Here is a 26,118-nt window from a genome sequence, read left to right as displayed (position 1 = left end):
ATTGGTCAAGGCATTGCCCCGAAGAATGAACCAGTGAATGTCATTTATTTTGCTTAGCTGAAACAGGCGCAATGTAGGGACATGTTTTCTCCGTCTGCAAAGATCAGGGCCCTGTAATATGTGTTGCTTCCAATACATGCAAATATGCCACACCACAAGCCTGATTGCCAACCTTAAATTGGTTGTACGCGCAATTCCTAGCGCACTTGAGGATTATTTAGCAAATGTTGTCCAATCATGGCATTACATCTAATGTTGGACACTGTGTTTTGAGTTTTGCAAACACAGGCTGGTTGTAGCGTGCCTGCTCCAAACAGCAGAATGGACATGTTATTTGGTATGGTCCGCTACGACCTACATATCTAATATCACACTGGCACTGAAATCCATTTACCAAAATGCTCATTTGTGTGTTAGGTAGAACGTCTTCATGGCTTGACAGCAGCATCCTGTTTGTAGCGAATATAAACAGTTAGCTTCAACTGTTGCTCAAACCATGATACCATATACTGTTCCAGGGCACTCTGGTGTACCTGAAGTGTACTTAAAAGCAGTGATATATATTAAATATCACTGATCACGCCTCCCCGTCTACTTTTATGAATTTAGGGTACACTTTAACTTCAGTGCTTTGCTGTGGGCACTCATTTCTAACAATGCATTCTTTAAGATTTAGTGCCTATTATTGTCATCAGGCACCATTAGTTTTATAAAATAGGCTCCAATGCACATAAGTGCATGTGCACTGAAGCGCCTGGCGCATTACTTACCTGAAACCGATACATCTCTCCACTTCTCACGTTGTTGTCCACTGTCCCACCAAATATATACATAGCATCAGAAATAACTGCTGCAGCATGGAAAAGTCGTCCACTGGGCATCTGAGAATTGAAAGGATGAAAGCATTTCAGAACTGAAGTAACTTTGAAGATCACTTGTCTACTCTTTCCTCCACTGTTTGTGAAAACATGTTTTTACATGGGGTGGAGTACCAGGAAGATAGGTGAGATAAGAGAGGGATGTCATCGCTGCAAATGGAACCTGTGCTGTCAGTTTCGCTTCCTCTACCCTGTCATGTCAAACAGTCCCAAATTAGTTGGATATCGCTCAAATTGAATTTATTTAAAAATCTCTGTTCTACTCCATTAATGTGCATCAACTCCAATCTTTATTGTATAAGTGTAATATTTCATTTTTCCTATTATTGTGATGATGACAAAGTTAAACATTTTCCTCTCTTCCCTCATCCCATCATTATTCCCACAGTATGATACCTTGGATGTTTGATCCCATTACAGATTGAATGGTGAGCAGTTGGGCAGAGATGCAAAGGTGGTGAGATAAGGAGAAGATGTAAACATAAATTCCATCCCAACCTTTTTCTTCCTAATTGCAAGCACCACTTAATGGATGTCCTCACCCTCTGGAGGTAGAAAATTGCAAAGAATTCAAAACTATCTGATTAAAGAAATTTTTCCTCATCTCAGTCCTGAATGGTTGACCCTTCATTCTGAGGCTGTGACCGTATCTATATCAACGACTTGGAAGAAGGGGCCAGATGTATGGTGACTGAATTTGCTGATGGCATCAAGATAGGTAGGAAAGTGAGTTGTCAAGAAGAGGTAAAGAATCTACAAAAGGGATGGAGATAGGTTAAATGAGTGGGCAAAAGTTTGGCAAATGGAGAAAAAGTGAACTTGTCCATTTTCCCAGGAAGAACAGAGGAACAGTATACTATTTAAATTAAGAGAGCTTGCAGAACTCAATGATAAAGAAGGATCTAGGTGTACTGGTACACAAAATGCTAATATGCAGGTATAACAAGTGATTAGGAAGGCAAATGGAATGTTGGTGTTTATTGCAAGAGGAATGGGATATCTTATATACCTCAGTTTGATCTCCCCTCATTCTTATAAACGCCAGAGAATATAGGCATAAACTGCTCAATATCTCTTCATAAGGCAAATCCCATATCTCTGGAATCAATCGTGTGAACCTCCTCTGAACTGCCTCTAAAGCCACCATGCCTTTACTCAAATAAGGGGACTAAAACTGTGCACAATACCCCAGGTGCGGTCTTACCAATGCCTTGCAAAGTTGCAACAACGCTTCCTTACCGTTTTACTCTATTCTTTTAGCTATAAATGCCAACATTCCATTCGCTTTCTTAATTACCTGCTGTATCTACATGCTAGTTTTCTTCGACTCATACATGAGGATGCCCAGATCCCTCTGCATCGGACCACCCCGAAGTCTCTCCCCATTTAGATATTAAGTTTACTTTCCATTTTTCCCACCAAAATGGATGACCTCACAATTATCCATGTTAAACTCCATCTGCCACATTTTAGCCTACTCACCTAACCCATCCATATTCATTGATTGATTTTGATTTATTGTCCCATCTACCGAAGTACAGTGTAAAGTATTTTTCTGCAGCCGAGGGAAGGTACACAGTACGTACATAGTATACAAAGAGAATAATCAACAAAGAACATTGACAATGGTACATCGACCAACAGTGATTGGTAATTATATAAGAAGAGGAAAATAGTTTTACTAGATCAGAACGCTGAGTAGGTCAGAACGCTAATAGGAGATAAAAGAAAAGGGACAGGGGGAAGAGAGCTCGCAGAGTCGCCATGCTCCGGTGCCATCGTGAACGGTTATTTCCTCATTGTAACTTACTGTCCCACCTATTTAGTGCCATCTGCAAACTTAGCTATAGAACCTTCTACCCCTGTACCCAAGTCGTTAATATGGATTGTAAATAATAATAAACCAAAGAGAAACTGCTGGAAAATCACCGCAGGTCTGGCAGCATCTGTAGGGAGAGAAAAGAACTAACCTTTTGAGTCCAGATGACCCTTTGTCACAGCTAAAGACAGAGAATGTGGGAAATATTTATACCATGGTCGAGAATGAAAGATTAGTGTTAGCCACAGAAACCCAGGGAAACGGGGTGCTGATAACCACAGAAATCAAGGGGAGAGTGCGCTAATGGCTTTCCCCAGAGAGAACAAAAGGTGTGAAAGGCCAAACTGCAGAGAAACTAACATCAGAGGGTAAACTGTGACAGATGTAGATGTGGGAGGAGGGGACGAGGGAAGCAGAGGGGTGAAAGGGTAAGGAAAGATGGATAAGATGGAGGGGTAAATATATATAAAAGCTATATATATGGGGGTAAATATATATAAATGGTAAAAGACAGTTAAAATGAAATGGGATGAAAACAAATGGGTCGAGGTGGGGTAGAGCTAATCATCTGAAATTGTTGAATTAGATGTTGAGACCGGAAGGCTGCAGCGTGCCTAACCGGAAATGAGATGTTGTTCCCCAATTTGCGTTGAGCTTCACTGGAACATTGTAGCAGGCCCAGGACAGCCATGTGGGCATGGGAGCAGGGTCTTGTGTTAAAATGGCAAGCAACGGGAAGGTCAGGGTCCTGAATGCACACAGACTGAAGGTGCTCAACAGAGCGGTCACCCAGTCTGCGTTTGGTCTCTCCGATATAGAGGAGACCACATTGGGAGCAGCAAATGCAGTAGACCAAACTGGAAGAGGTGCAAGTGAAACACTGCTTAACCTAGAATGAGTGTTTTGGGCCTGGGATGTTAAGCATGGAAGAGGTAAAGGGGCAGATCCCTGCCCCTTAAATAATAATAATAATCTTTATTAGGGTCACAAGTAGGCTTTATTAGGGTCACGAGTAGACTTTTATTAACAGTGCAATGAAGTTACTGTGAAAACCCCTTAGTTGCCACAGTTCGAGTACACCGAGGGAGAATTCAGAATGTCCAAATCACTTTACATCACATCTTGTGGGAGGAAACCGGAGCACCTGGAGGAAATCCAAGCTAATAAATTAGCCCCAACCCCATGTGATCTAACATTCGGTGCGAAACCGTATCAAATCCCTTGCGGAAGTCCAGATATATTACATCCACAAGATCCCAGTTATCCACTTGGCTTGAAACATCTTTGAAGAACTCTAGCAAATTAGTAAAACATGACTACCCTTCATAAAACAATGCTGATTCTGATGGACTGCATTTGACTTTCCAAATATCCTGACATAACTTCCTTAATAATGGATTCTAACAATTTCCCAACAACAGATGTTAAACTAACTGATCCTACATTCTGCTTCCCTCTCTTTTTGAATAAGGGTGTTACATTCGAATTTTTCCAATCCACTGGAACCTTTCCCGAGTCTAGGGAATTTTGGAATATTATATTTGGAATATTATAACCAATGGATCCACTATCTCTGCTGCCATATTTGTTAACATCCTAGGATGTAGGCCATCAAATCCTGGTGACTTGTCTGCCTTCAATCCCAGTAGTTTTGGTCTCATTATTTTAACTTGCATTAGAAACAGACATGGAAGGTTCATTTCACTCATTCCTGAGATGAAGGGCTTATTTTATGAAGAAAGCTTGAAAAGGTTGTGCCTGTATCCATTGGAATTTTGAAAAATTAAAGGTGATCTTACTGAAACAAATAAGATCCTGAGGGGCTGGATAGGATGAATACCAGGAAGATATTTCCTCTTCTGGGGAGACTTGAACTATGGGAAACTGTTTAAGAATAAGAGGTCTCCCCTTTTAAGAATGATGTGAGGAGAATTCTTTCTCTTTGAGGGTTGTTAGTCTGTGGATTTCTCTTTCCCAGAATGCAGGGGAGGCTAAGTCATTACATTTTTTCAAGGTTTGATAGATTTTGAAAGGCAACAGAATCAGGGATTATAGGGGTCAGACAGGAAAGCGGAGTTAAGACCACAACTAGGTCAGCCATGATCTTATCAAATGGCAATGCAGGCTAAAAAGGCCGAATAGCCTACTCCATGTAGTATGTTCCTACATGACCCTAAATTCTTGACTCCCAGCCAGGTAAACACCCTCCCAGGATCTACCTTGTTAAACCCTTTAAGAACTTTATATTTTTCGAATCAGAAAATCTTTCAAACTCTTGGGAAAAAGGTCTAGTCAACACTATCTCTTCCCATAAGACAATCCCCTCACTTCAGGAATCAGTCTTATGTACCTTCATCATTCTCTCTCTAAGGCAAGTATATACTTCCTTAGGTTAAGCAGGCCAAAACTGTACCCCAGATGTGGGGCACGATCTACCGACCTCGTCGCACCCCAATGCGAGGCTGGTAATAATAATAATCTTTATTATTGTCACAAGTAGGCTTACATTAACACTGCAATGAAGTTACTGTGAAAATCCCCCAGTCGCCACACTCCGGCCTGTTGAGGAGAGAGAGAGAGAACTCAGAATGTCCAATTCACCTAACAAGCACATCTTTCTGTACTTGTGGGAACGGAGCACCCGGAGGAAACCCACGCAGACATGGGGAGATCGTACAGACTCCGCACAGATAATGACCCAGTTCAGCTCCCCAGTGCTTAAAAAAGTTCCAAGTGTGGGCTAAACCGGTGAGAAACTCCCCAGCGTCCAAAAAAGTGACTAAGAGTCTTTGAATAGCGATGGGGAACTCGCCGATAGAGCTGCCATGAAACTCCCTGAAAAACCCACCACAAATTAAACTTTTTTGGGAGAATCGAGTCCTAAGTGCCGTGAGTTAGTGGTGGGGAACACTTTGGCAAAACCCGCCACAAATGACACGTAGAAACCTTTACGTTAAATTACGCCTGTGGTCTCACCTAGGTCCTATACAATTATTTACTCTTATACTTCAATACTTTTTCTATAAAGGGTAACATATAAGGCGGGATTTTTCGGCCGTGCCAGCCCGGCGACCAGAAATTCCCACCCGAGGTCAACGGACCTTTACATAAAATGAAATGAAAATCGCTTACTGTCACAAGTAGGCTTCAAATGAAGTTACTGTGAAAAGCCCCTAGTCGCCACATTCCGGCGCCTGTTCGGGGAGGCTGATACGGGAATCGAACTGTGCTGCTGGCCTGCCTTGGTCTGCTTTAAAAGCCAGCGATTTAGCCCTGTGCTAAACAGCCCCTAACATGGTCCCCGTCCTGTCCATGGCGTTCTTGCAGTGGATGTAATCGCAAAATCCAGCCCATAATTTCTATTCCTACTTGCTTTATGTGTCAGCCCCTACTTACCTAACCTGCACACCCCCACACTTAAGACCTCCCTCCACCCTCTTTTCTTGTGTCAGTTGATAACCTTCTTTCTCAGACAAGAATGCTATGTGTTCCACTGCAGGACTTTAGCACAGATGTTCTAGTGCAGTGATGAGGGAGTGCTGCACAGTTGGAGGTGTTTCCTTTTAGATAAAATTATAAACTGAAGTGATCCCACCATATTATTTCAAAGAGCATTGGTGTAACCACCGGCATCCTCCAAGTATTTATGTATTTTAAAAAATTTATAGTACCCAACTCATTTTTTCCAATTAAGGGGCAATCTAGCATGGTCAATCCACCTAGCTTGTACATTTTTGGGTTGTGGGGGCGAAACCCACGCAAACACGGGGAGAATATGCAAACTCCACACGGACAATGACCCAGAGCCGGGATCGAACTTGGGACCTCGGCGCCGTGAGGCCGCAGTGCTAACCCACTGCGCCACCGTGCTGCCCTTGGCGTCCCCCAATTATAACCACAAATACAGATTGTCCGGCTTTATCATATTGTTATCTGTGGGAACTCGATGTGTGCAAATTGACTGAATGAACGACTAACATTTTTTAGAATGTCTGTGATCGTGAACGGGATAGATATAGGAATAGGCCATTCAGCCCATCAAACCAGTTAAATTTATCATGGCTGATCTGTGATCTAACTCCCTGTCTATGCATATATTCCTTAACAGCTTTGGTGAACAGAAATCTATCAACCTCAGATTTAAAAATAATTGCCCTTTGGAGAGAGACTTCCAAACTTGACCACCTTCTGAGTCTTGATACACATCTACATTCCAGAAAGGGCTACTTTTTAAGACTATGTATACCACCCAGCCCTAAACTTGTCAAGCAGCAGAAATAGTGGGCGGGATTCTTTATCCCGCTACATCCGTTTTCTGATGCGGTACGTCCCCGCCAGCAGCAAGATCCTCCATCCCAGCAGCCAGCCAATGGGGTTTTCCATTGTGGGCACCCCCACACTGTTGGGAAATCCGCTGGCTTGAGTGCGCAGCCGGAGGATCCCGCCGGAGAATTCAGCCCAGTTTCAATCAATCCTAGCTCCTTATCTTAAAAACTTTGATCAAATCACCCGATAACATCTAAATTCCAAGGAATACAATCCAAGTTTGTGTAATCTCTCCCTGTAAATGCCCAACTTTGAGAATGTTTCTGTTACCTATTCTCCAATCCACAGCTAGTAAGCAACATATTATAGCTAATGCGAAAAAAAAGCGTGCCAGCAATGGGCTGGATGTGTTATCAGGACATTAGTGTCCAATCACAACTGCTTTCCTGAGTATTGATATCAACTGTGCTTTTGTTTGGGACTTAGCATTTGCAAGGAAATTGAGAAAGTATTGGCGATAGCATTATTCCCAATTGCTTTTGTTCTACTTCTGACAGGTAATTGAGAAAGCAGTATTGTCACAGGTCTGCCCTCTCATCCAGGAAATTATTTAAAGCCCCAGGATATCAAAAAAATTGTTAATCTGTTGTTTCTACAGTAAGGTAAGCCTTTAATCTGCGTATCTAAACCACCAAGTGCACTATCCAACAATGCCCCGGGTGTGCCCAAGTCAAAATGTTCAGCCATCACAGCATGAAAGTTGCATAATGGTGAAACCTGAATTACTTCTTGTAATAACATGAATGCAGTAATACTTCTCTGCCACTGGATAGTGCTAGAGAGCTGCATATGAATAATCTGTACAGAGAAGTACTGAACTATATCTTGATCATATCCTTGGAAGCAACTAACTTTTTTCTAAGGAGCTGAGTCTACAACCTGCTGGCGTACACCAAACGCATTTAATTCCACATGGACAATACACTTGAGCTTAACTAAAATAACTAAGGCTATAGCATCTTCACCAACGCAACCAATAACCTTTATCCTTTCACTTTCAATTGTCACGCAAGGTGGTGATGAAAGGGCTGGGGGTAGAAGGAGAGGAAACTCCCAAGCAAGATTAATTTTATATCCCAGTGAAGCTCGCATTTCTTTGGTGAAGTTATTTCAGCCCCAAGTATACCAGGCAATTCTCCCCCCAGAAGTCCCCCAAATAACATCATGAAGCACACCTCAGCTCAGAGGCCAGGTGCCAGGATGCATTCCATGCTGATTTTGTTTTCTCTCTCATTGTAGATGCAAAGACATCAGAAAACGCAAAAGAAAACATGAGATGTATAACTCTGATGTAGCTCCCTAATATAACCATTATAACCATCATCCTATAGAAAGCAACTTATATTTATCCTCAACTGCCCAGGGCAGCATTGTGAACATCAGAAAGTCACCAATATGTGGTAAACATGTTCTCACTCCACTGGGCTGCAATACCAGTCTGCGTGGGAGACAGGCCCTCAGACATAAAGGCAAATCAGGGAGATTATCAGAAAATAAAAATGAGAAGAGGTAATACAGAATTGGTAGAAAAAAAGATGAAAGCAAGAAAAACCTCATTTTGAAGACATATAACAAATATGCAGCCCTTATTCCTCATTTTGTGTGTGCCAGTGAAGTCACATTCAGTCAATACACATTCCAACTGGCAACTGGTAGTTCTAATAGCTTGGATTGAGAGCAAAAATTGCCAGATGTAATCCCTTGGTGTAAACAATCTGATACCAATGCTGTCTGCAGGCACTGGATCTTTCACCAGGAGGTAGCTTCTTGGGTGACATGGCAAGTTGTCATACTCCCAGTCATCTACCATATGCTGTTTTTAAAATTAATTTATGGAATGTGATATCACTGATGTGATGACCCCTTCCCACTTACCCTTGAAGAGGTGCTTTAAACTGCTGCAATACATGTGGCGAAGGCACTCTCACAGTGTTATTAAATAGGGAGACCCAGAGTTTTCACCCAGGGATAGTGAAGCAACAAGGATATAATTCCAAATCAGGTTGATATGTGATTTGGAAGGGAACTTGGAGGTGGTGATTACCTTAATAAGGGGCTGAGTAATAGAATGGCTGAACAGGTACAATGTTTGTTTGTGTCACATGCTCAGAAGTTATTGATATCAAGGGGGTGATGGAATATTCTCCACTTGCCTGGATGAGGGAAGTTCCAACAGCACTCAAGAATCTCAGCACCATCCTGGTCAAAGCAGCCTGCTTGATAGACACTCCCCTCACCACTTGAAAAATTCATTCCCACCATCAATGAAAATGAAAATGAAATGAAAATCACTTATTGTCACAAGTAGGCTTCAAATGAAGTTACTGTGAAAAGCCCCTAGTCGCCACATTCCAGCGCCTGTTCGGGGAGGCTAATACGGGAATGGTTCAGGATATTAATAATCCATTAATTACTTCTGCCATTCCATTCAGGGTTGCTTACAGCTCGGATAGTGGTCCAAGATTTCATAAAATGTAAAGTCGGAATTCTTCAAAACAAATAAAACAAATCCAAATGCATCATATTTGTATAGCAATCTTATTCCCAGAGTTATATTAAAGTAGCTTGATGTGCCTTAACATTCAGAGTTAAATGTTTATGAAATCCATTATTAACTGTCGTATTTGGCAGCTCATCTACATTCAGAGATTAACCTTACACTGTGTGAGAGGACAATGATAAGCTAAAACAATAATGTGTTGTAAGTTTGATTCTTCCTGCTTTTACTTCAGCTGCTTCAAGTAAGCTAGTGTGAATCCACAGCAGGGAAAATGCCATATTGCAGAAATCTTCACTATTATTTATTTAGATTCACTGCCATCATTGGATGTTCCCACATTTGCAGGGAGCACGACACAGGAGAAAGGAACTATTGCCCCATCTTTATGAGGCATATATCAAAGATGCCAAATGTGTCATACTATCCCCATTTCAGAATGCACTATAAATCTTCATCAAGACATAGGGAGGGGTATTTTCCGTCCCTGTTTTCAGCAGGCGGGAATGGTGGAGGGGACGGAGAATCAAAAAGGGGGTCCCAAGACAGTTTTTATTATTTCCCCGCTCCATTGTGCTCACCCTGTACCAGTGACGTAATGGGATTCCCATCAGCTGTCACCTAGACTGGATGGACTACACCCCAGGGTTCTGAAAGAGATAGCAGAGGAGAGTGTGGGGGCATTGGTGATGCTCTTTCAAGAATCACTGGAGGCAGGAAGGGTCCCAGAGGACTGGAAAGTGGCTAATGTAACACTGCTGTTTAAGAAGGGAGGGAGGCAGAAGACGGGAAATTATAGGCCGGTTAGCCTGACTTCGGTCATTGGAAAGATTTTCAAATCCATTATTAAGATGAAATCGCGGAGTACTTGGAACTGCATGATAAAATAGGACTGAGTCAGCACGGCTTCGTCAAGGGGAGGTCATGTCTGACAAATCTGTTAAGAGCTCTTTGAGGACGTAGCAAGGACATTAGACAAAGGAGAACTAGTGGACGTGATTTATTTAGATTTCCAGAAGGCCTTTGACAAGGTGCAACATAGGAGACCGTTAAATAAGTTAAGAGCCATGGTGTTAAGGGTAAGACCCTGGCAAGAGGGCGGCAAGTGGTGCAATGGTTAGCACTGGGACTGCAGCGCTGAGGACCCGGGCTCGAATCCCGGGTCACTGTCTGTGTGGAGTTTGCACATTCTCCCCTTGTCTGCGTCGGTTTCACCCCCACAACCCAAAGATGTGCTGGTTAGGTGGACTGGCCATGCTAAATTGCTCCTTAATTGGAAAAGAAAAATAATTGGCTCGTCTAAATTTATTAAAATAAAAATCCTGGCATGGATAGAGGATTGGCTGACTGGCTGAAGGCAGAGAGTGGGGATAAAGGGGTCTTTTTCAGGATGGCAGCCGGTGACTCGTGGTGTGTCTCAGGGGTCGGTGCTGGGGCCACAACTTTTCACAATATACATTAATGATCTGAAGAAGGAACTGAAGGCACTGTTACTAATTTTGCAGATGATACAAAGATCTGTAGAGGGATAGAAGTATTGAGGAAGAAGGCGTGCTGCAGAAGGACTTGAACAGGCTAGGAGAGTGGGCAATGAAGTGGCAGATGGAATACAATGTGGAAAAGTGTGAAGTTATGCACTTTAGAAGGAGAAATGGAGGCATAGGCTATTTTCTAAATGGGGGAATGCTTAGGAAGTCAGAAGCACAAAGGGACTTGGGAGTTCTTGTTCATGATTCTCTTAAGGTTAACGTGCAGATTCAGTCGGCAGTTAGGAAGACAAATGCAATGTTAGCATTCGTGTCGAGAGGACTAGAATGCAAGACCAGGGAAGTACTTTGGAGGCTTTATAAGGTTCTGGTCAGACCCCATTTGCAGTATTGTGAGCAGTTTTGGGCCCCGTATCTAAGGATGTGCTGGCCTTGGAAAAGGTCCAGAGGGGGTTCACAAGAATGATCCCTGGAATGAAGAGCTTGTCGTATGAGGAATGGTTGAGGAATCTGGGTCTGTACTCATTGGAGTTTAGAAGGATGCGTGGGGACCTTATTGAAACTTACAGGATACTGTGAGGCCTGGATAGAGTGGACGTGGAGAGTATGTTTCACTTGTAGGAAAAACTAGAACCAGAGGACACAATCTCAGACTATCCTTTAAAACAGAGATGAGGAGGAATTTCTTCAGCCAGAGGGTGGTGGATCGGTGGAACTCTTTGCCGCAGAAGGCTGTGGAGGCCAAATCACTGAGTGTATTTAAGACAGAGATAGATAGGTTTTCGATCAATATGAGGATCAGGGGGTATGGGTAGAAGGCAGGAGAATGAGGATGAGAAAAATATCAGCCATGATTGAATGGCGGAGCAGACTAGATGGGCCGAGTGGACTAATTCTGCTCCTATGTCTTACAGTCTTATTCCATTATATATGTTTTTATATCATTAGCGGGCATCCTGGCTGTAACATCCCCCACACAGCAAAGTCGCTCCCCACACACCAGCGTCATGACATCACAGGGTTTGCAGCAGGTTTTTAAAAATGGGGATTTGGCAAACAGGACTTGCCAGGGTCGCAGTAGATCAGAGTCATGCCCAGGCAGTGCCCACAGCCAGAGGGCAGTACCAGGGGTGGTCGGGGAGTTGGAGGAGGTGGTCCATTTATTCTATTATTGTATTTTTGACCCCAAGCTGTAAAGAGCTGCAGTTTAAGAGCCGTGGTTGCCGAGTAGTGCCTGAGTTGACACATATGGTGTGATCTACCGGCCATGCTGTGCATGAAAAGCAGCGAGTAGCAGCGCAACATAGCCAGGAGACCCCACTCTTGGGATCTAGCCGGCTCGTTACACCTTGCGAGATTAATGCAATCTCGCAAGACGTCGCAATTTGAAGCTCGCCCATTGTGGGCGGGATCCCTTTTTTGGAAAAATCTGCATGAGAGCAAGACAGCTGGTCTCACTCTATTATGCAGTTCCCGGAGGTAAGCAAGGTGTTGAGATCTATCCCCTTTGCCTAGGAGACCTCGGACGAGCTCCGTTCAGTGCTCGTCTCCACAAATGGGGACCAGATGGAACGACACTCAAGGTCTCCCTGGGGATCGGAGGCCCCCAGGTGCTTGCCCTCTGGGCAGGGTGGCGCCCTGGCAATGCAGGTGCCACCAGGGCACTCAAGCACTGCCAGCCAGGCACCCTGGCGGTGCCACCTGGGTGCCAGGTTGGCATTTTCCACACGGAAATGATTGGGCGGGGGGGGGGCACTGTGTGGGTGTAGGGGTGGACGGTCACGTCAGTAGATTGAGAGATCGGGACGCCATTTTCTCTTGCTGCACTGAGGAGTGCAGGCGAGCAGAGCTCCTCAGTGCAGAAAACGGGGTTGAATGCGGCCTCGGGCATGCAATCCCAGCTGAGGCCCCTTATCTAACCAAATGGGCATTAGATAGGGGGGTGATTTTCGCTTACTATGGGACTCTGTTCCCATTTGGTTAGATCAGGCCCATTGTCATAAAATGTGAAACTTCCACCCATGGTCTGTAAAAAATCCATTCCTACAATGTCACTCATGATCTGTGGTTTGTGACTGGATTTCCAAAGTCATTGAGCTTTCCACCTCAGCTTTGTTTTTGAGCTGACATTACTGTGGACAGTACCCAAGGTCTGATACAGAGATATCTTTAACTTACCAAAACACAAATGTGAAATACAGTTCAAATAGATCAAATAAATGTCCTGTAGCAGGAACTGTTTTGACCTCAAGTGCAGAAATCGGGGGTGGGATTCTCCGTTGGCTGACGGCGAAATTGGAAACGCAATTGGACGAAGAATAGGTTCCGACACAAAAATCACGGTGGGTGCCGACTTGACACCAAATTGCAATTCTCCGTCACCTCGACAGCGGCGCCAATGCGGTCCGGACCGCATGTACAGTAAACACCCTTTGCATATCATTAGCGGGCCTGACCTGGTATTCTCCGGGGCCTCCGTGATTCTCCGCTTCCGATGGGTGGAGTTCCCGATGGCGTGGTTCACTTGTGCTTTTAAAAATCGTGAACCAGCATCATGGCTACTGAGGGAGTATGGAAAGTGTCCAACATCGCCATAGTTTGCCGACAGCTGTGCCACTGGCCAGGAGGGCTTCTGCCAGGGCCAGGGGGAGTAGCGGGGAGTGGCCAGGAGGTGGGTTGTGGGCTGGGGTGGACTGGCACAGACACCATTGCCGCAGTTGGAAAGGCAGCCATGCAGCTGCGCACGCCACCTACAGACCACTGTGAACTTAGGGCCAAGGGTCGTATGGGTTCCCTCCCAGGCCAGCCCCCTAGGTGCCCTCTGGCCCCAGCCGACCCATCAGCTATATGGGCGCCCTCCAGCACAACCAGTACCATCTTGTTGGCTGGGATGAGTTGTGCGGGGATTGGAATTTGTATATGCGGCTGGAACTTGTCAGCCTCCCGAGTGTCAATCACGGACACGGCGAATCCCTCAACATTTTCCATTGGAATTGATTGTGTTCCACATGCCGTCGGTGCTAGCTCCTCTACAGTTGCTGAATCGGTCCACGTTCGGCACCAGTTTTGCTGCCGTGAAAGTCTACGCATCCTGCTCCGATATCAACCCTTAGTCTCAGGTATCTTCAGTTTCCCTCCTTCAACTGGTGGAATCTGTCAAACTCTGCATGTTCCCAAAAACACTGTAGTCACTTTATATTTAAAAGTGTCAGACATGTTCATAATTGTACAGAATTATGTTGTGCCTGCCTCACCACAATATTGTAACTGAAGAAATCATTATCTTGAACCCAAAGCCCCTGAAGAAACATTCTGTACTGTGACTAAATATTGTACCTCTGACTTAATGCCAAAACAAACAAATTTGCAAGACTACTGTCTCTTCATTTTCAAGAGGAGGTGTGTCATTAATGAGAGTGGCAACACAAAACAATGGTTTTGAAGCACTGTATACAGATACTGGCCGTTCTTCCTCTTCCAGAGGAAATACTGGGTGTAAGAAAATGACAATACTTGCAACTAATGAGTGAACAAAGAAGCTTCCTTAGCCCTTGGGAAACATGGAAAGATTGTGAAAAGTCAAACATTTAATATTGTACCAGTTTCAATCCTGGAGCACCTTGCAATCTGGTAGTACACAATAACCTCCCCCCACCCACTCCCAAACTTTGCATTAATCTCTTTAGAAACTACAAGTCAACACCACAAATTCAGAGTTTTACACTTACATGAAGTGCAACATTGGCAGAATAAGCAACTTACCATAAAATCTGGATCATAAGTTGCCTCTGTGTATAAATTGCTCCCCTATAGAAGACAGCAAAACAAAGATCAAGTTAGACCTATGTAATGGTATGAATGAAATAGTGTGTTACACATAATCATTCTAGATCGAACATTACAGTTAGGTTGTATAGGAGACAACATAGGAATCATAGAATTTACAGTGCAGAAGGAGGCCATTTGGCCCATCGAGTCTGCACCGGCCCTTGGAAAGAGCACCCTACTCAACCCCATGCCTCTACCCAAGTCCATGCCTCTACCCAAGTCCATGCCTCTACCCAAGTCCATGCCTCTACCCAAGTCCATGCCTCTACCCAAGTCCATGCCTCTACCCAAGTCCATGCCTCTACCCAAGTCCATGCCTCTACCCAAGTCCATGCCTCTACCCAAGTCCATGCCTCTACCCAAGTCCATGCCTCTACCCAAGTCCATGCCTCTACCCAAGTCCATGCCTCTACCCAAGTCCATGCCTCTACCCAAGTCCATGCCTCTACCCAAGTCCATGCCTCTACCCAAGTCCATGCCTCTACCCAAGTCCATGCCTCTACCCAAGTCCATGCCTCTACCCAAGTCCATACCTCTACCCAAGTCCATACCTCTACCCTATTCCCACGCTTCCACCCTATCTCTGTAACCCCACCTAACCATTTTTGGATACTAAGGGCAATTTAGCGTAGCCAATCTACCGAACCTGCACATCTTTTGACTGCGGGAGGAAACCGGAGCACCCAGAGGAAACCCACGCAAATACGGGGAGAACGTGCAGACTCCACACAGACAGTGACCCAAGCCGGGAATCGAACCTGGGACCCTGGAGCTGTGAAGCAACTGCGCTAACCACGGTGCTACCGTGTTTGGACACGCAGTAGCACAGGCTGGCTGGAGCAGACGGACTGTTTCTGTGCTGTACATTCAATGTAATATTATGACCAACAGATTATCTGCAGTTCTCAACTTTTCAACTGTGTAGCGCAACACACACAGGTTTGAATTTACAACAAAGAGTTTATACTTTACTGAACAGAGGAAACATTCTGCTGAGCAGAAGACTGAAAGATGTTCAGTTTTGCTATTTCAATAATTGTACTACTGAGTGGTGTGCTGTGAAATGTAGATGTCCTGAACTTGCTCAAAGCCCCAAAAAGCAACAGAAAACTGTGAATGCTAGATGCAGAGATCAGTCATCATCTGCAAAGTGAAACCAGAGAGGTTGTAATGTTTTTTTTCACTTCATGGATGTCAAGGATCGCTGTATTCCCTGCATTTTCTGTTTCATTCCAAACTGACAATCTTGGTTCGACTGTTTGTACAATACTCACTCCCCTTCACTAACTAGTGAGCTAGAAAAGATCACCATCACTTACATGCTCAGCAAAGCATTAATACCCCTGCTGAACAGGTAACTGCATGCACTTTCTATTGACCAATGTAATAAGGGCCACATGAAAAACTGAATTTCAAGAGTAAATCAGACTTCTTGAAGGGTTGTTTGCTATCTGCATTGTGTGGTATTTATGCAGACGTGATCAATTGTTTGGGTCAAGAAAAAACATCTAGAGACTTCAATTTTGTTGCACATGTGTGAAAAACTTCTCACAGAGGAAAAACATGAAGGAACTTGTTATATGTCAAATACAAAAATATTCAACATCACATGTAAAACTAATCTGAAAATGTTTTTACGCAGATGTGTATTCTCTAATATACAAGGTGAAATTTTCCCCGCTACCTTAAAATACATTACAGCTAATGTGTTGTGCTCTGAAATGAAATCCAAAAAGCAATGCTATGTTCAGATAATGTGTTTATAGATGCACCAAGATAGCTCAGTTTAGATCTTGCTGGCTCTTCATTTGCAAAATGAGAACATAATTTAGCTACTACAAATAACTCAGGCAATCAAACAGAGAATTGAACAGGGCATCAATCTGTGCAAGAGGCATTGATTTTGCACTCGTCAACATCTTTAAGACACAATGGCGAACAAGCAACATTAATCATGATCGATTAATTAAAAGAAAACTCGCTAAAGATGTCTAAGAGGTACCAAAGAGCTTTTATATTTGAAAGATATGTTAAAAGAGTTACATCTCTGAAAGGTGGGATTGGTGGGGGTGGAAGAAAGAGGAACTGTACTGTAAAGCCACAGAGCATGAACAATGCATGCTCTCACTTGCACTAAAAGCATTAAAGCAAACAACCTCATGAGGAAAAGAACTGTCCATGAGGGGTGGTGAGCTAAGGGAGGGGCAAATGGGATTCTACATCAACACCATTTGCTCTGAGAAGTCATGCAATATATTAAAGTTCTTTCCAAAAGCATCTTTTAATATTTAAAATTCCTTCAATTATCTATAATTTAAAAACTGAAAAAATAAATTAGATCACGCTGAACTAAACAAAATATTTCAAAACTTAAGTAAAATGTATTTTGGATAGAATCCATAACTCAACTCACCTCACTATCTGGGCTGGGCTGAATGACCTCCCATGTCTGAGAGTCCACATCATAGCAATGTAGTTCATTAGGCAACGTGTTATCTGCAGCGCCGCCAAACACATAGAGATGTCGGTCAAATGCCACCATGGTATGGCCATATCTCCTTTGAGGTGGGGGAGGGGAGCCTCGGAGTAAGTGCTCAGTGGGAATTCTTGTCCAACTGCACAGGAACACAAATCAAATTCAAATTATTTGCAATTAGTAACAACTAAAAGGAAAACTAAAGTAGCGCAGGTTGCATCATCCGTTATACAACTTCAGGTCAACAATTCCCCCAGGAGTTGTTCAGTATTTTCAGAATACTGGTATACAATGTCACAAAGAAGTTCAAAATTCAATTTCATTAAAACAAACAGGTAAGAGCTTTATTTAATTCTTCAACAAACTCATAATAACAGAAAACAGCAAAATATACATTTTTCAATGGCAAATGTATAAAAACTGCATTGTAATGGACACCCTCCTTTTGAAATTTTCAGCACAGAAACCTTCATGAAGTTCAGGACATCATATGTAAATATATGAACTAAATTTTAATCATCTCCCGTTGTAATCATCTGAATATAAATGTTATCAAAAGGATGACCAGCCATTCTACTTCAAAAAGGAAATAAATAGGAACAGTAAATAATTGACTTTCACTTATTGCTGATCCTGATACCAGTCATTGCTAGTAGGATCTCAAGCACATGGACAGTTACCATGGTTTTGCTCGGCTATCATTTTTTCAGTCTTTTGTGACACATCAATATTATTTTTCAGAACTATTGCCTACAGTCTGATCACTGCTTTCCAGTCAGATTCTTTGTTTTAATGAATTATCTTAATTGCATTGAAGTTTATTTTTAAATGTCACATGTTTAGTCCATCTTTGATGAAAACCAGAGTGGTTAAATCATCACAGAATATTGCTTCAATGTGCAGTTATATGTATCATATATGTTCTATCAAATGATGAAATAATTCTAATGTCCTTTATTCCGACATTCATATGAGGAACCATTATTGATAAAAAACACTTTGATACAAGTAAAAGATAAGGAAAGAGAGACAGTATATTTTGGTCAAAATATTTAATCGTGCATTGAAAATATTCTATTTTTAATGAAGACTTGCTTGCTTATTAAAATAAAACCTAGGGAGCAATTTTCTCCGGCTTCTTTCAGTGGACTCTAGAGGTGAAACAATGTTTTGCCCATGTTTAGTGCCAGGTGTCATCTTGGTAAAGGAATTGAGTCTTGTGCGAGGAACATCTGCCCAAAGGACCATTAATAGGCTGACTACCACTTAAGTTGCCTGCTGGTCCTCATTAATGAGGCTGCATGGCATTCTGGTGGATAGCCCTAGTTGCCCCCATAGCCACAACCAACTGACAGAGGAATCAAGATAAAGCTGAGGAGTCTGAGCCCTACTTAAAGGTATCACATCATCCTTTTTGGACTGTAGGAAGAATGGGAGAAGGACATGTGGCCAAGCAAAACAGCACCAGTTGCCGAGGCACAGGAGTCACAAGGCTGAGGGACAGTCCTTCCCCATTGTGGGTGCAGGACATCACTCCTCCTCTGGACCTCCTCTGGACGGATCACCAGCGAGACATCACAGAACCTGTCTCTCACTCGGCTCGTAAGCTATGCTGAAACCCACTGCTTAGCATCATTCAGCCTGCTTAAATTGTATACTAAAGCCAGACTTTCAAACAGTCGTGAGTTATTAGCACAGCAGCCTTTTTTTAAAAAATTCCAATTAAGGGACAATCCTGGCCACAGCGTGGCCAATCCACCTACCTGTACATCTTTGGGTTGTGGGGGTGAGACTCACATAGACAAAGGGCCCGCTTGAATGGCCTGGTCTGATCTGACTTGGGACACTATGAGGCCGTTGAATCTCGTGAGATTTGCGATGCTCAGGGTGCCTCGTGAGATCCAATGACCTCAATGAGCAAGATCCAGACTTGAATATTTAAGTGAGCTGTTAGGCTCAATATATCGGCGCCGGGTTCTCCCAAGGGCCATGAACAAACGCCCGCGCCCGAGAGACTACTCCATGGCCCACACAAACGTGGACCAGGCGTAACAGCACCTGGAATGGAGTCTCACAGGCCAAAGGAGACCCCCCCCCCCCCCCCCCCCGAGAGGTCGAGATCTGGGCAGGGTGGTACCCAGAGACACCTGCTGCCATTCAGGGACCCTGGCAGTGTCACCAGGGTACCAGTTTGGCAGTGCTAATATGTCCGGATGCTAGGCTGGCATTGCTAAAGATTGGGTCTGTGGGTGGAGGGGTAGAGGATTCGAGGACCCCCTAACAGGCAGGTTGGGGGGAGTCCGGAGGCCGCGGTGTGGGGGGGTCCAGAGATCGGGGAGATCAGCTGAGCTAGTCAGTGTAGGAAATTAAGGTAAAAGCGACCTCGGCGGACGTTCTTCCCCAAGGCCAAAACAAAAAAAGAGTCCTGTTTGATAGCTGGGTTGTTCTCGGCACCCAAGCCCAAAACTGGACTCTGCTTTTTCCCATTAAATCGCACCCAAAATGTTGTGAACAATCTGAATTAGGAATGAGGTATATTGGAAACAGTAGCTAGTGTCATGTTATTTGATGAGCAATCCACAGGCCTGGACAGCGGGAGTTTAAATCCCACCACAGTAGTTAATGGATTTAAATCCGGTTCATTAAACAAATTTGGAATGAAAATCTAACATTAATAATGGTGACAATATAACAACCAGATTGTCATTAAAACATATCTGGTTCAGCAATGGCCTTTAGGAAGGAAATTGGTCTTTCTTACCCGGTCTGGCCTTCATGTGACGCCAGACCCAAGCAATGTAGGTGACTCTTAAATGCCCCTTAGCAAGCCAGGCAATTGTCAGGATCTCACTACTGTACCACCTTCTCAATTAGGGCAATTAGGGATGGGCAATAAATACAGGTTTTGCCAGCATACCCACTTCCCATGAACAAATAATAAAAGACCGTAGTAGTGTACTTTGCCAAAGCACTTTGGACCAATTGTACTATCTTCAACTGCACCAAGACTTCGAGTTTTAAAGAAAGAGTCTGCTTTGAGAAACAAGATACTTGTCTAACATGAAACTGCTATTGTGCCTGGACAGGGGCAGATAGACAGTACACTGGGTACCAATTTGTATAAAGGCAATTTGCAGCTCAGTGTCATCTTATTCAGGCCAGCACATCTGTAGGAAGCCTAGCTTCATACTATAAGGAAAATAGGCCTAAATAAAACAAGACTATGCGAACAGGAAAGGAGGCTTGCTGTACGGCGATGACCATTTTATTCCTGACAAGGGAATCAGCCATCTTGTTCTGAAGGGTTATTTAGTTTATTAGGCTCCAGTAGTTTATTTAATTGTAAAGGGAAAGTTCAGCGGAATGCACAGATGCAGCAAAACACAATTGGATAACCTTCATATTTGTATTGTTCAATTTGCTGTACAGTTTTTTAAAAAAACATAGTAAGATATTGTCCTTCAAATTATTTTCTTTGAGGTTTGCCAAGTCTCAATGTCATATACAGGGCAATCCATTAGAAAATTTGCAACTACAGGGTTATTTAGTGGATGGTCATAAAACATGAACGTCAGTCTGTAAGTCATCACTGACCAGTTAAATGTCCGTTCAGTATTGAGCAACAGGGGACACATCACCTTATTAACAAAATCATAGTTAGACCACAATTAATTCCTTAACCCTTTGAGTTGGACTCTACCGACTTTGAATCAGCAATCAAAATTGAGCACTTTTTAGAATAGCCACATAAAAGAACAAAGCAGAACCTGTTACTCCCCAGAACTGTGGCTAAACATTTCAAAGAGCTTCAGTCACTTGCCTTTCTGCATGTGATCTCGTAATGTTAATAACTTTAGTTACCTGGCAAACTAATTCCCAATGCAAGTGATGCAGGGCATCTGGTTCAGGTCATCTTGCAATTAACACCAAATTTCAGAGAGAAGGGGAACTGAGACAGTAAGCTAATACTTTGCTGCTTCACTGCTATGTGCTGTAGTAAGCACACTTTTGTTCATCCAGCTTGTTCTTAATCAGCTTCAGAAATGGTAATGTGAGCACGATATTCCATCTTTAAGGAACACACCAGATTAGGCTGCAGCTGACACAGGGATCAATTCAGTGGCAGAATGTAAAAGCCCTGCCTCAAGAAATGAATTTATCAAAAGCTATATCATACATTAATCTCAAGTTAGAAAGAATCTCTTTCAAACCACAATCATGATTCTTTACATTCAACAAAGATAGTTATTTTTACTGCTCCCAAGTAACCAGCTTTGCAGTAAATGTGCTGCTGGGTAAGGCAGAGAACCTCTCCATTAAGGTTTGATGAGAAAACAAGAGATTTCCTATATTTCCTGACCCCAGTTTCCTTTCCTCAAAACCTCTGGCAATGTAATAACGATTTCACTCGTTTATTAAGGATGAGTAATTAGAAAGGATAATTATTCAGCACGTACACTTTTTCCTTGAATTCAAATTGAAAAAGATTATTGGTGATCTTTGCTCCGCTCTGTCCTGAGAAAACAAACATCTTGTCCTTGCAGACAGCCACAGGAAAGTTACAGCACGAAGGAGGGATCTCTCCACTCTGCTCGATCTAAAAAAACACAGACAAAGCAGATCTTTTGAGATTACAGCCTACTGACCTGTTTTGCAAATTCAAATTCTTCCTGGGCTGTAAATGATTGTCTCTCATTAGACTTTTTTTCACATTTTCCTCTTAAGGATTTCAAGGCAACCTACGATCATTGTAAAGGGCACAGTAAGAAGTCTTACAACACCAGGTTAAAGTCCAACAGGTTTGTTTCGAATCACTAGCTTTCGGAGCGCAGCTCCTTCCACAGGTGAATCTCTTAGAAGGAGCACCCTACTTAAGCCCTATGTCTCCACCCTATCCCTACAACCAGTAACCCTACCTAACTTTTTAGATTCTAAGGGGCAATTTAGCATGGCCAATCCACCTAATCTGCATATCTTTGGACTGTGGGAGGAAACCGGAGCACCCGGAGGAAACCCACACAGACACAGGGAAAAAATGCAAACTCTACACAGACAGTTACACAAGGCTGGAATTGAACCCAGGTGGAGCTATGAGGCAGCCGTGCCACCCAGAATGGGCACTAGGATAAAACATTTGACGGGAGAAACAAAGTGCAAAGAAGATTTGGAGACACAAATAGCACTAAAGGATAGCTCCAAAACAGGAATGATCAGACAGCAGACAAATGGGAGGCAGACTAAGATGGATTTTGAGTGCGGAGGTAAATAAGGTTGGTGGGCTGCAGGTACAAGTTGTCACCTGCAACTATGATACAGTAGCAATAACAGAGACTGGGTTCAAAAAAGGAAAGGTTTGGGAACTTAATACTCTTGACTCCGTCTTATATAAGAAAGGTAGGGAAGGAAAAGAAGGGGGCATGGCAATATTGATCAAAGATTCCAAAATGTAATTGAAGAGAGATGATGTAGAATTTATCTGCCTACTAACAGTAGTTGAGCTACTATATTACTGGGTATATGTAGGTCACCAGACAGTGGGCTGGAGATGGAGGAGCAACTTTGCAGGCAAATTATAGAAAGATGCAAAGACCAGAGGAATGATAATGGTGGACTTCAATTATCCAAATATAACTGGAATACGAAGAGTTAAAGCCAGAGGGGACAGAATTCTCGACACTTGTACAGAAAAACATTCTTAATCAATGGGTTTCCAGCTCAACAAAGGTGGAAGTTGTGATGGATCTAGTTCAGAGAATGGAGTGGGACTGACATTACACAATTCAGAGGGGAAAATTTGGGAACAGTGATACCAACAGGTTTAGAAAATCTATGGGAAAGGCAAAGGACAGTCAAGCGTAAAAATAGTTCACTGAAGGAAGGCTAATTGAGTTAAAAAAGGATCTGGCCCAGGCACCGTGGATGACTAAAAACATGGAGATTAAAATAAAATAGAAAAACGTATGCTTGATAATACAATAAAGAATCAAAATAACAAAGTGCAGAGGTGATCTAAAAAAGGAATAAGAAGGATAAAGAGATAGCATGAGAATGGGTTAACATAAAAGGGAACCCAAAAGTCCTTTATAAATACATGAATATTAAAAAGATAATCATAATGAAATGAAATGAAAATCGCTTATTGTCACGAGTAGGTTTCAAATGAAGTTACTATGAAAAGCCCCTAGTCGCTACATTCTGGCGCCTGTTTGGGGAGGCTGTTACGGGAATCGAACCGTGCTGCTGGCCTGCTTTCAAAGCCAGCAATTTAGCCCTGTGCTAAACAGCCCCTGTTTAACAGCCCTGTGCTAAACTTTTTAGCCCTGTGCTAAACAGCCCCTATAATAAGAAGAGTGGGGGTGACGAGGAACCAAAAAGGAAATATTCTTGCAGACTCCATGGGCAAGGCTGAGTACTAAATGAGTACTTTGCTTCTGTCTTTACAAAGCAGAGAATCATCCTAATTTTTTTTTAAAATATTTTTATTCTCCTTTTTCACAACTTTTCTCCCGAATTTACACCCAACAACAATCAATAACCAACAACAAATATCTCAAACCCCATAACAGTAACACCGATCCCATCCTCCCACCATGCCCAGACATCAGCCCGCATGTTAACATAAACAAATGACAAAGAAAAAAAGGAATCAGGGATTACCCATAGCCATCTTCAACATACACAGCCCTCCTCCCCCCGCACCCCAACTAATGTTCGATGTTATCCAGTTCTTGAAAGTGCATAATAAATAGTGCCCATGACTTGTAGAACCCCTCTGAGCTTCCCCTCAGTTCGAACTTAACCTTCTCAAGGGTCAAGTATTCCAACAGGTCCCCCCGCCACGCCAGGGCACAGGGTGGAGAGGCTGCTCTCCATCCCAGCAGGATCCGCCTTCGGGCGATCAGCGAGGCGAAAGCTATGATATCTGCCTCCGCACCCGTTTCCAACCCTGGCTGATCCGACACCCCGAATATCGCCTCCCGGGAACCCGGGTCCAGCTTCACATGCACCACCTTGGAAATTACCCTAAACACCTCCTTCCAGTACTCCCCAAGCTTTGGACAGGACCAAAACACATGAACGTGATTAGCCCCCCTCCCTCCGCATTCACTCTCCGGAGCACCTCACACCAGACCCTCTCCTCTATAACCTCTCCCAATTCTTCCTCCCACTTCGCTTTGATCCCCTCCAGTGGTGCCTTATCCTTTTCCAACATAGCTCTGTATGCCGCTGACACTGTCCTCTTCTCCAGTCCACTTGCCGCCAGCACCTCCTCCAACAACGTGGAGACCGGTTCCTCCGGGAAGCTCTGTATCTCCTTCCTGGCAAAGTCCCGAACCTACATATACCTAAACACTTCTCCCTGCTCCAGCCCATACTTCGCTTCCAGCTCCCTCAATCCTGCAAATCGACCCCGAAGAAACGAATCTTTTAGAGTCTTAATCCCCTTCTCTTCCCATTTCCGAAAGCTTCCGTCCCACCTCCCTGGCTCAAATCTGTGGTTAGAATCATCCTAATTTAGTGCATGAAGAACGAGGAAGGACAATATAAACTGAACGGCACAATGTTAAACAGGCTGCAGGAACAAACAGAGCGAAAGGTCCAGGTACACTAATCTTTGAGAGTGGCAGAGTAAGTTAGCAAGGTTGTTCAAAAACATACAGGACCCTTCCTTTTATTAATTGAAGAATAGAGAAACCAGGACATTATGTTAAACCTTTGAAGCACTGGTTAGGGCTCAGCTGCCATATGGTGTTCAATTTTACACAACAGAATTTTGGAAAGATATCAAGGTCTTAGTGAGGGTGCAGAAGAGATTTACTACATTTACTGGGTACAGGGATGAAGGACTTTGATTATATGTGTTAATAGTATTTAATTATGCAAGTGGAAGGCGTAAATTGGAGTTCTATTTCAGTACATATAACAAATTCTTACTGAAGCTGTAAAGGACTTATTAGGACTTATATGCTTGTAACATTTCATTCTGTAAATTAATAATAATCTTTATTGTCACAAGTAGGCTTACATTAACACTGCAATGAAGTTACTGTGAGAAGTTCCTATGTCGCCACATTTTGGCGCCTGTTCGGGTACACAGAGGGAGAATTAAGAATGTCCAATTAACCTAACAGCACGTCTTTCAGGGCTTGTGGAAGGAAAGTGGAGCACCCGGAGGAAACCCAGGCAGAGAACGCGCAGACTCTACACAGACAGTGAACCAAGCCGGGAATCAAACCTGGGACCCTGGAGCTGTGAAGCAACAGTGCAACTGTGCTGCCCCTATAAGACTGAGATATAAGACTGAGAGGCAGAAGGGACAGTGACCAGAGGTCACAGATTTACGATGATCGGGGAAAAGGGTTGACAAAGGATTTTCTTTTATAAGACACAGCAAACAGTTGTGATCTGGAATGCAAGGGTGGTCAAAACAGCTTCAATAGTAAAATTCAAGACGAAATCGGATAAATACTTGAAGCAATTTATTTTTTAAACAAGGCTTTGGGGAGACACATCTTTCAATAGCTGACCAATGGTCTGAATGTTCTCCTTCTGTGCTGTATCATTCTATGATTCATTTTTCTTTAACTTATGCTATTGTGTTACAGATTTCCACTGGGCTGCATGAATGTGTTCCCTAACAGCATCTGGATACAGCTTGTCTCAAGCCAGATGATGGCTCTGGTGTTTGATAACTAGGATGAGAATAAGTAAACAGAATTTGGCAGTGCGAAGTAAAGAGATTGCAGCTGTGGAGTAGCTCAGATTCCATGTGATGTTCCCTGGGATTAAACAACCTGTCCACACCC

At 43.3% G+C, this 26,118-nt stretch overlaps 1 protein-coding gene across 4 annotated transcripts in view; it reads right to left on the bottom strand.

The window, feature by feature from the left end:
• lztr1 (leucine-zipper-like transcription regulator 1) overlaps positions 1-26,118 on the bottom strand; it is a 104,707-nt gene that overhangs the window by 42,015 nt on the left and 36,574 nt on the right. For all 4 annotated transcript variants that reach the window (XR_005460107.1, XR_005460108.1, XM_038792579.1 and 1 more), the window contains exons 8-11: positions 21,769-21,908; positions 17,249-17,450; positions 14,770-14,814; positions 771-881 (exon numbers count right to left, since the gene is read on the bottom strand). Coding sequence is in view for 2 of the 4 variants with exons in the window: in XM_038792579.1 (XP_038648507.1) it covers positions 771-881; positions 14,770-14,814; positions 17,249-17,450; positions 21,769-21,908 (498 nt within the window). In the remaining 2 variants the exon portion in view is untranslated. The remainder of the gene's footprint in view (positions 1-770; positions 882-14,769; positions 14,815-17,248; positions 17,451-21,768; positions 21,909-26,118) is intronic.

The sequence above is a fragment of the Scyliorhinus canicula genome, chromosome 1 (assembly GCF_902713615.1).
Source record: "Scyliorhinus canicula chromosome 1, sScyCan1.1, whole genome shotgun sequence".
Lineage (NCBI taxonomy): Eukaryota > Metazoa > Chordata > Chondrichthyes > Carcharhiniformes > Scyliorhinidae > Scyliorhinus > Scyliorhinus canicula.
The sequence above is the reverse complement of the archived record's forward strand: the minus strand, read 5'-3'. Positions and strand labels throughout refer to the sequence as shown.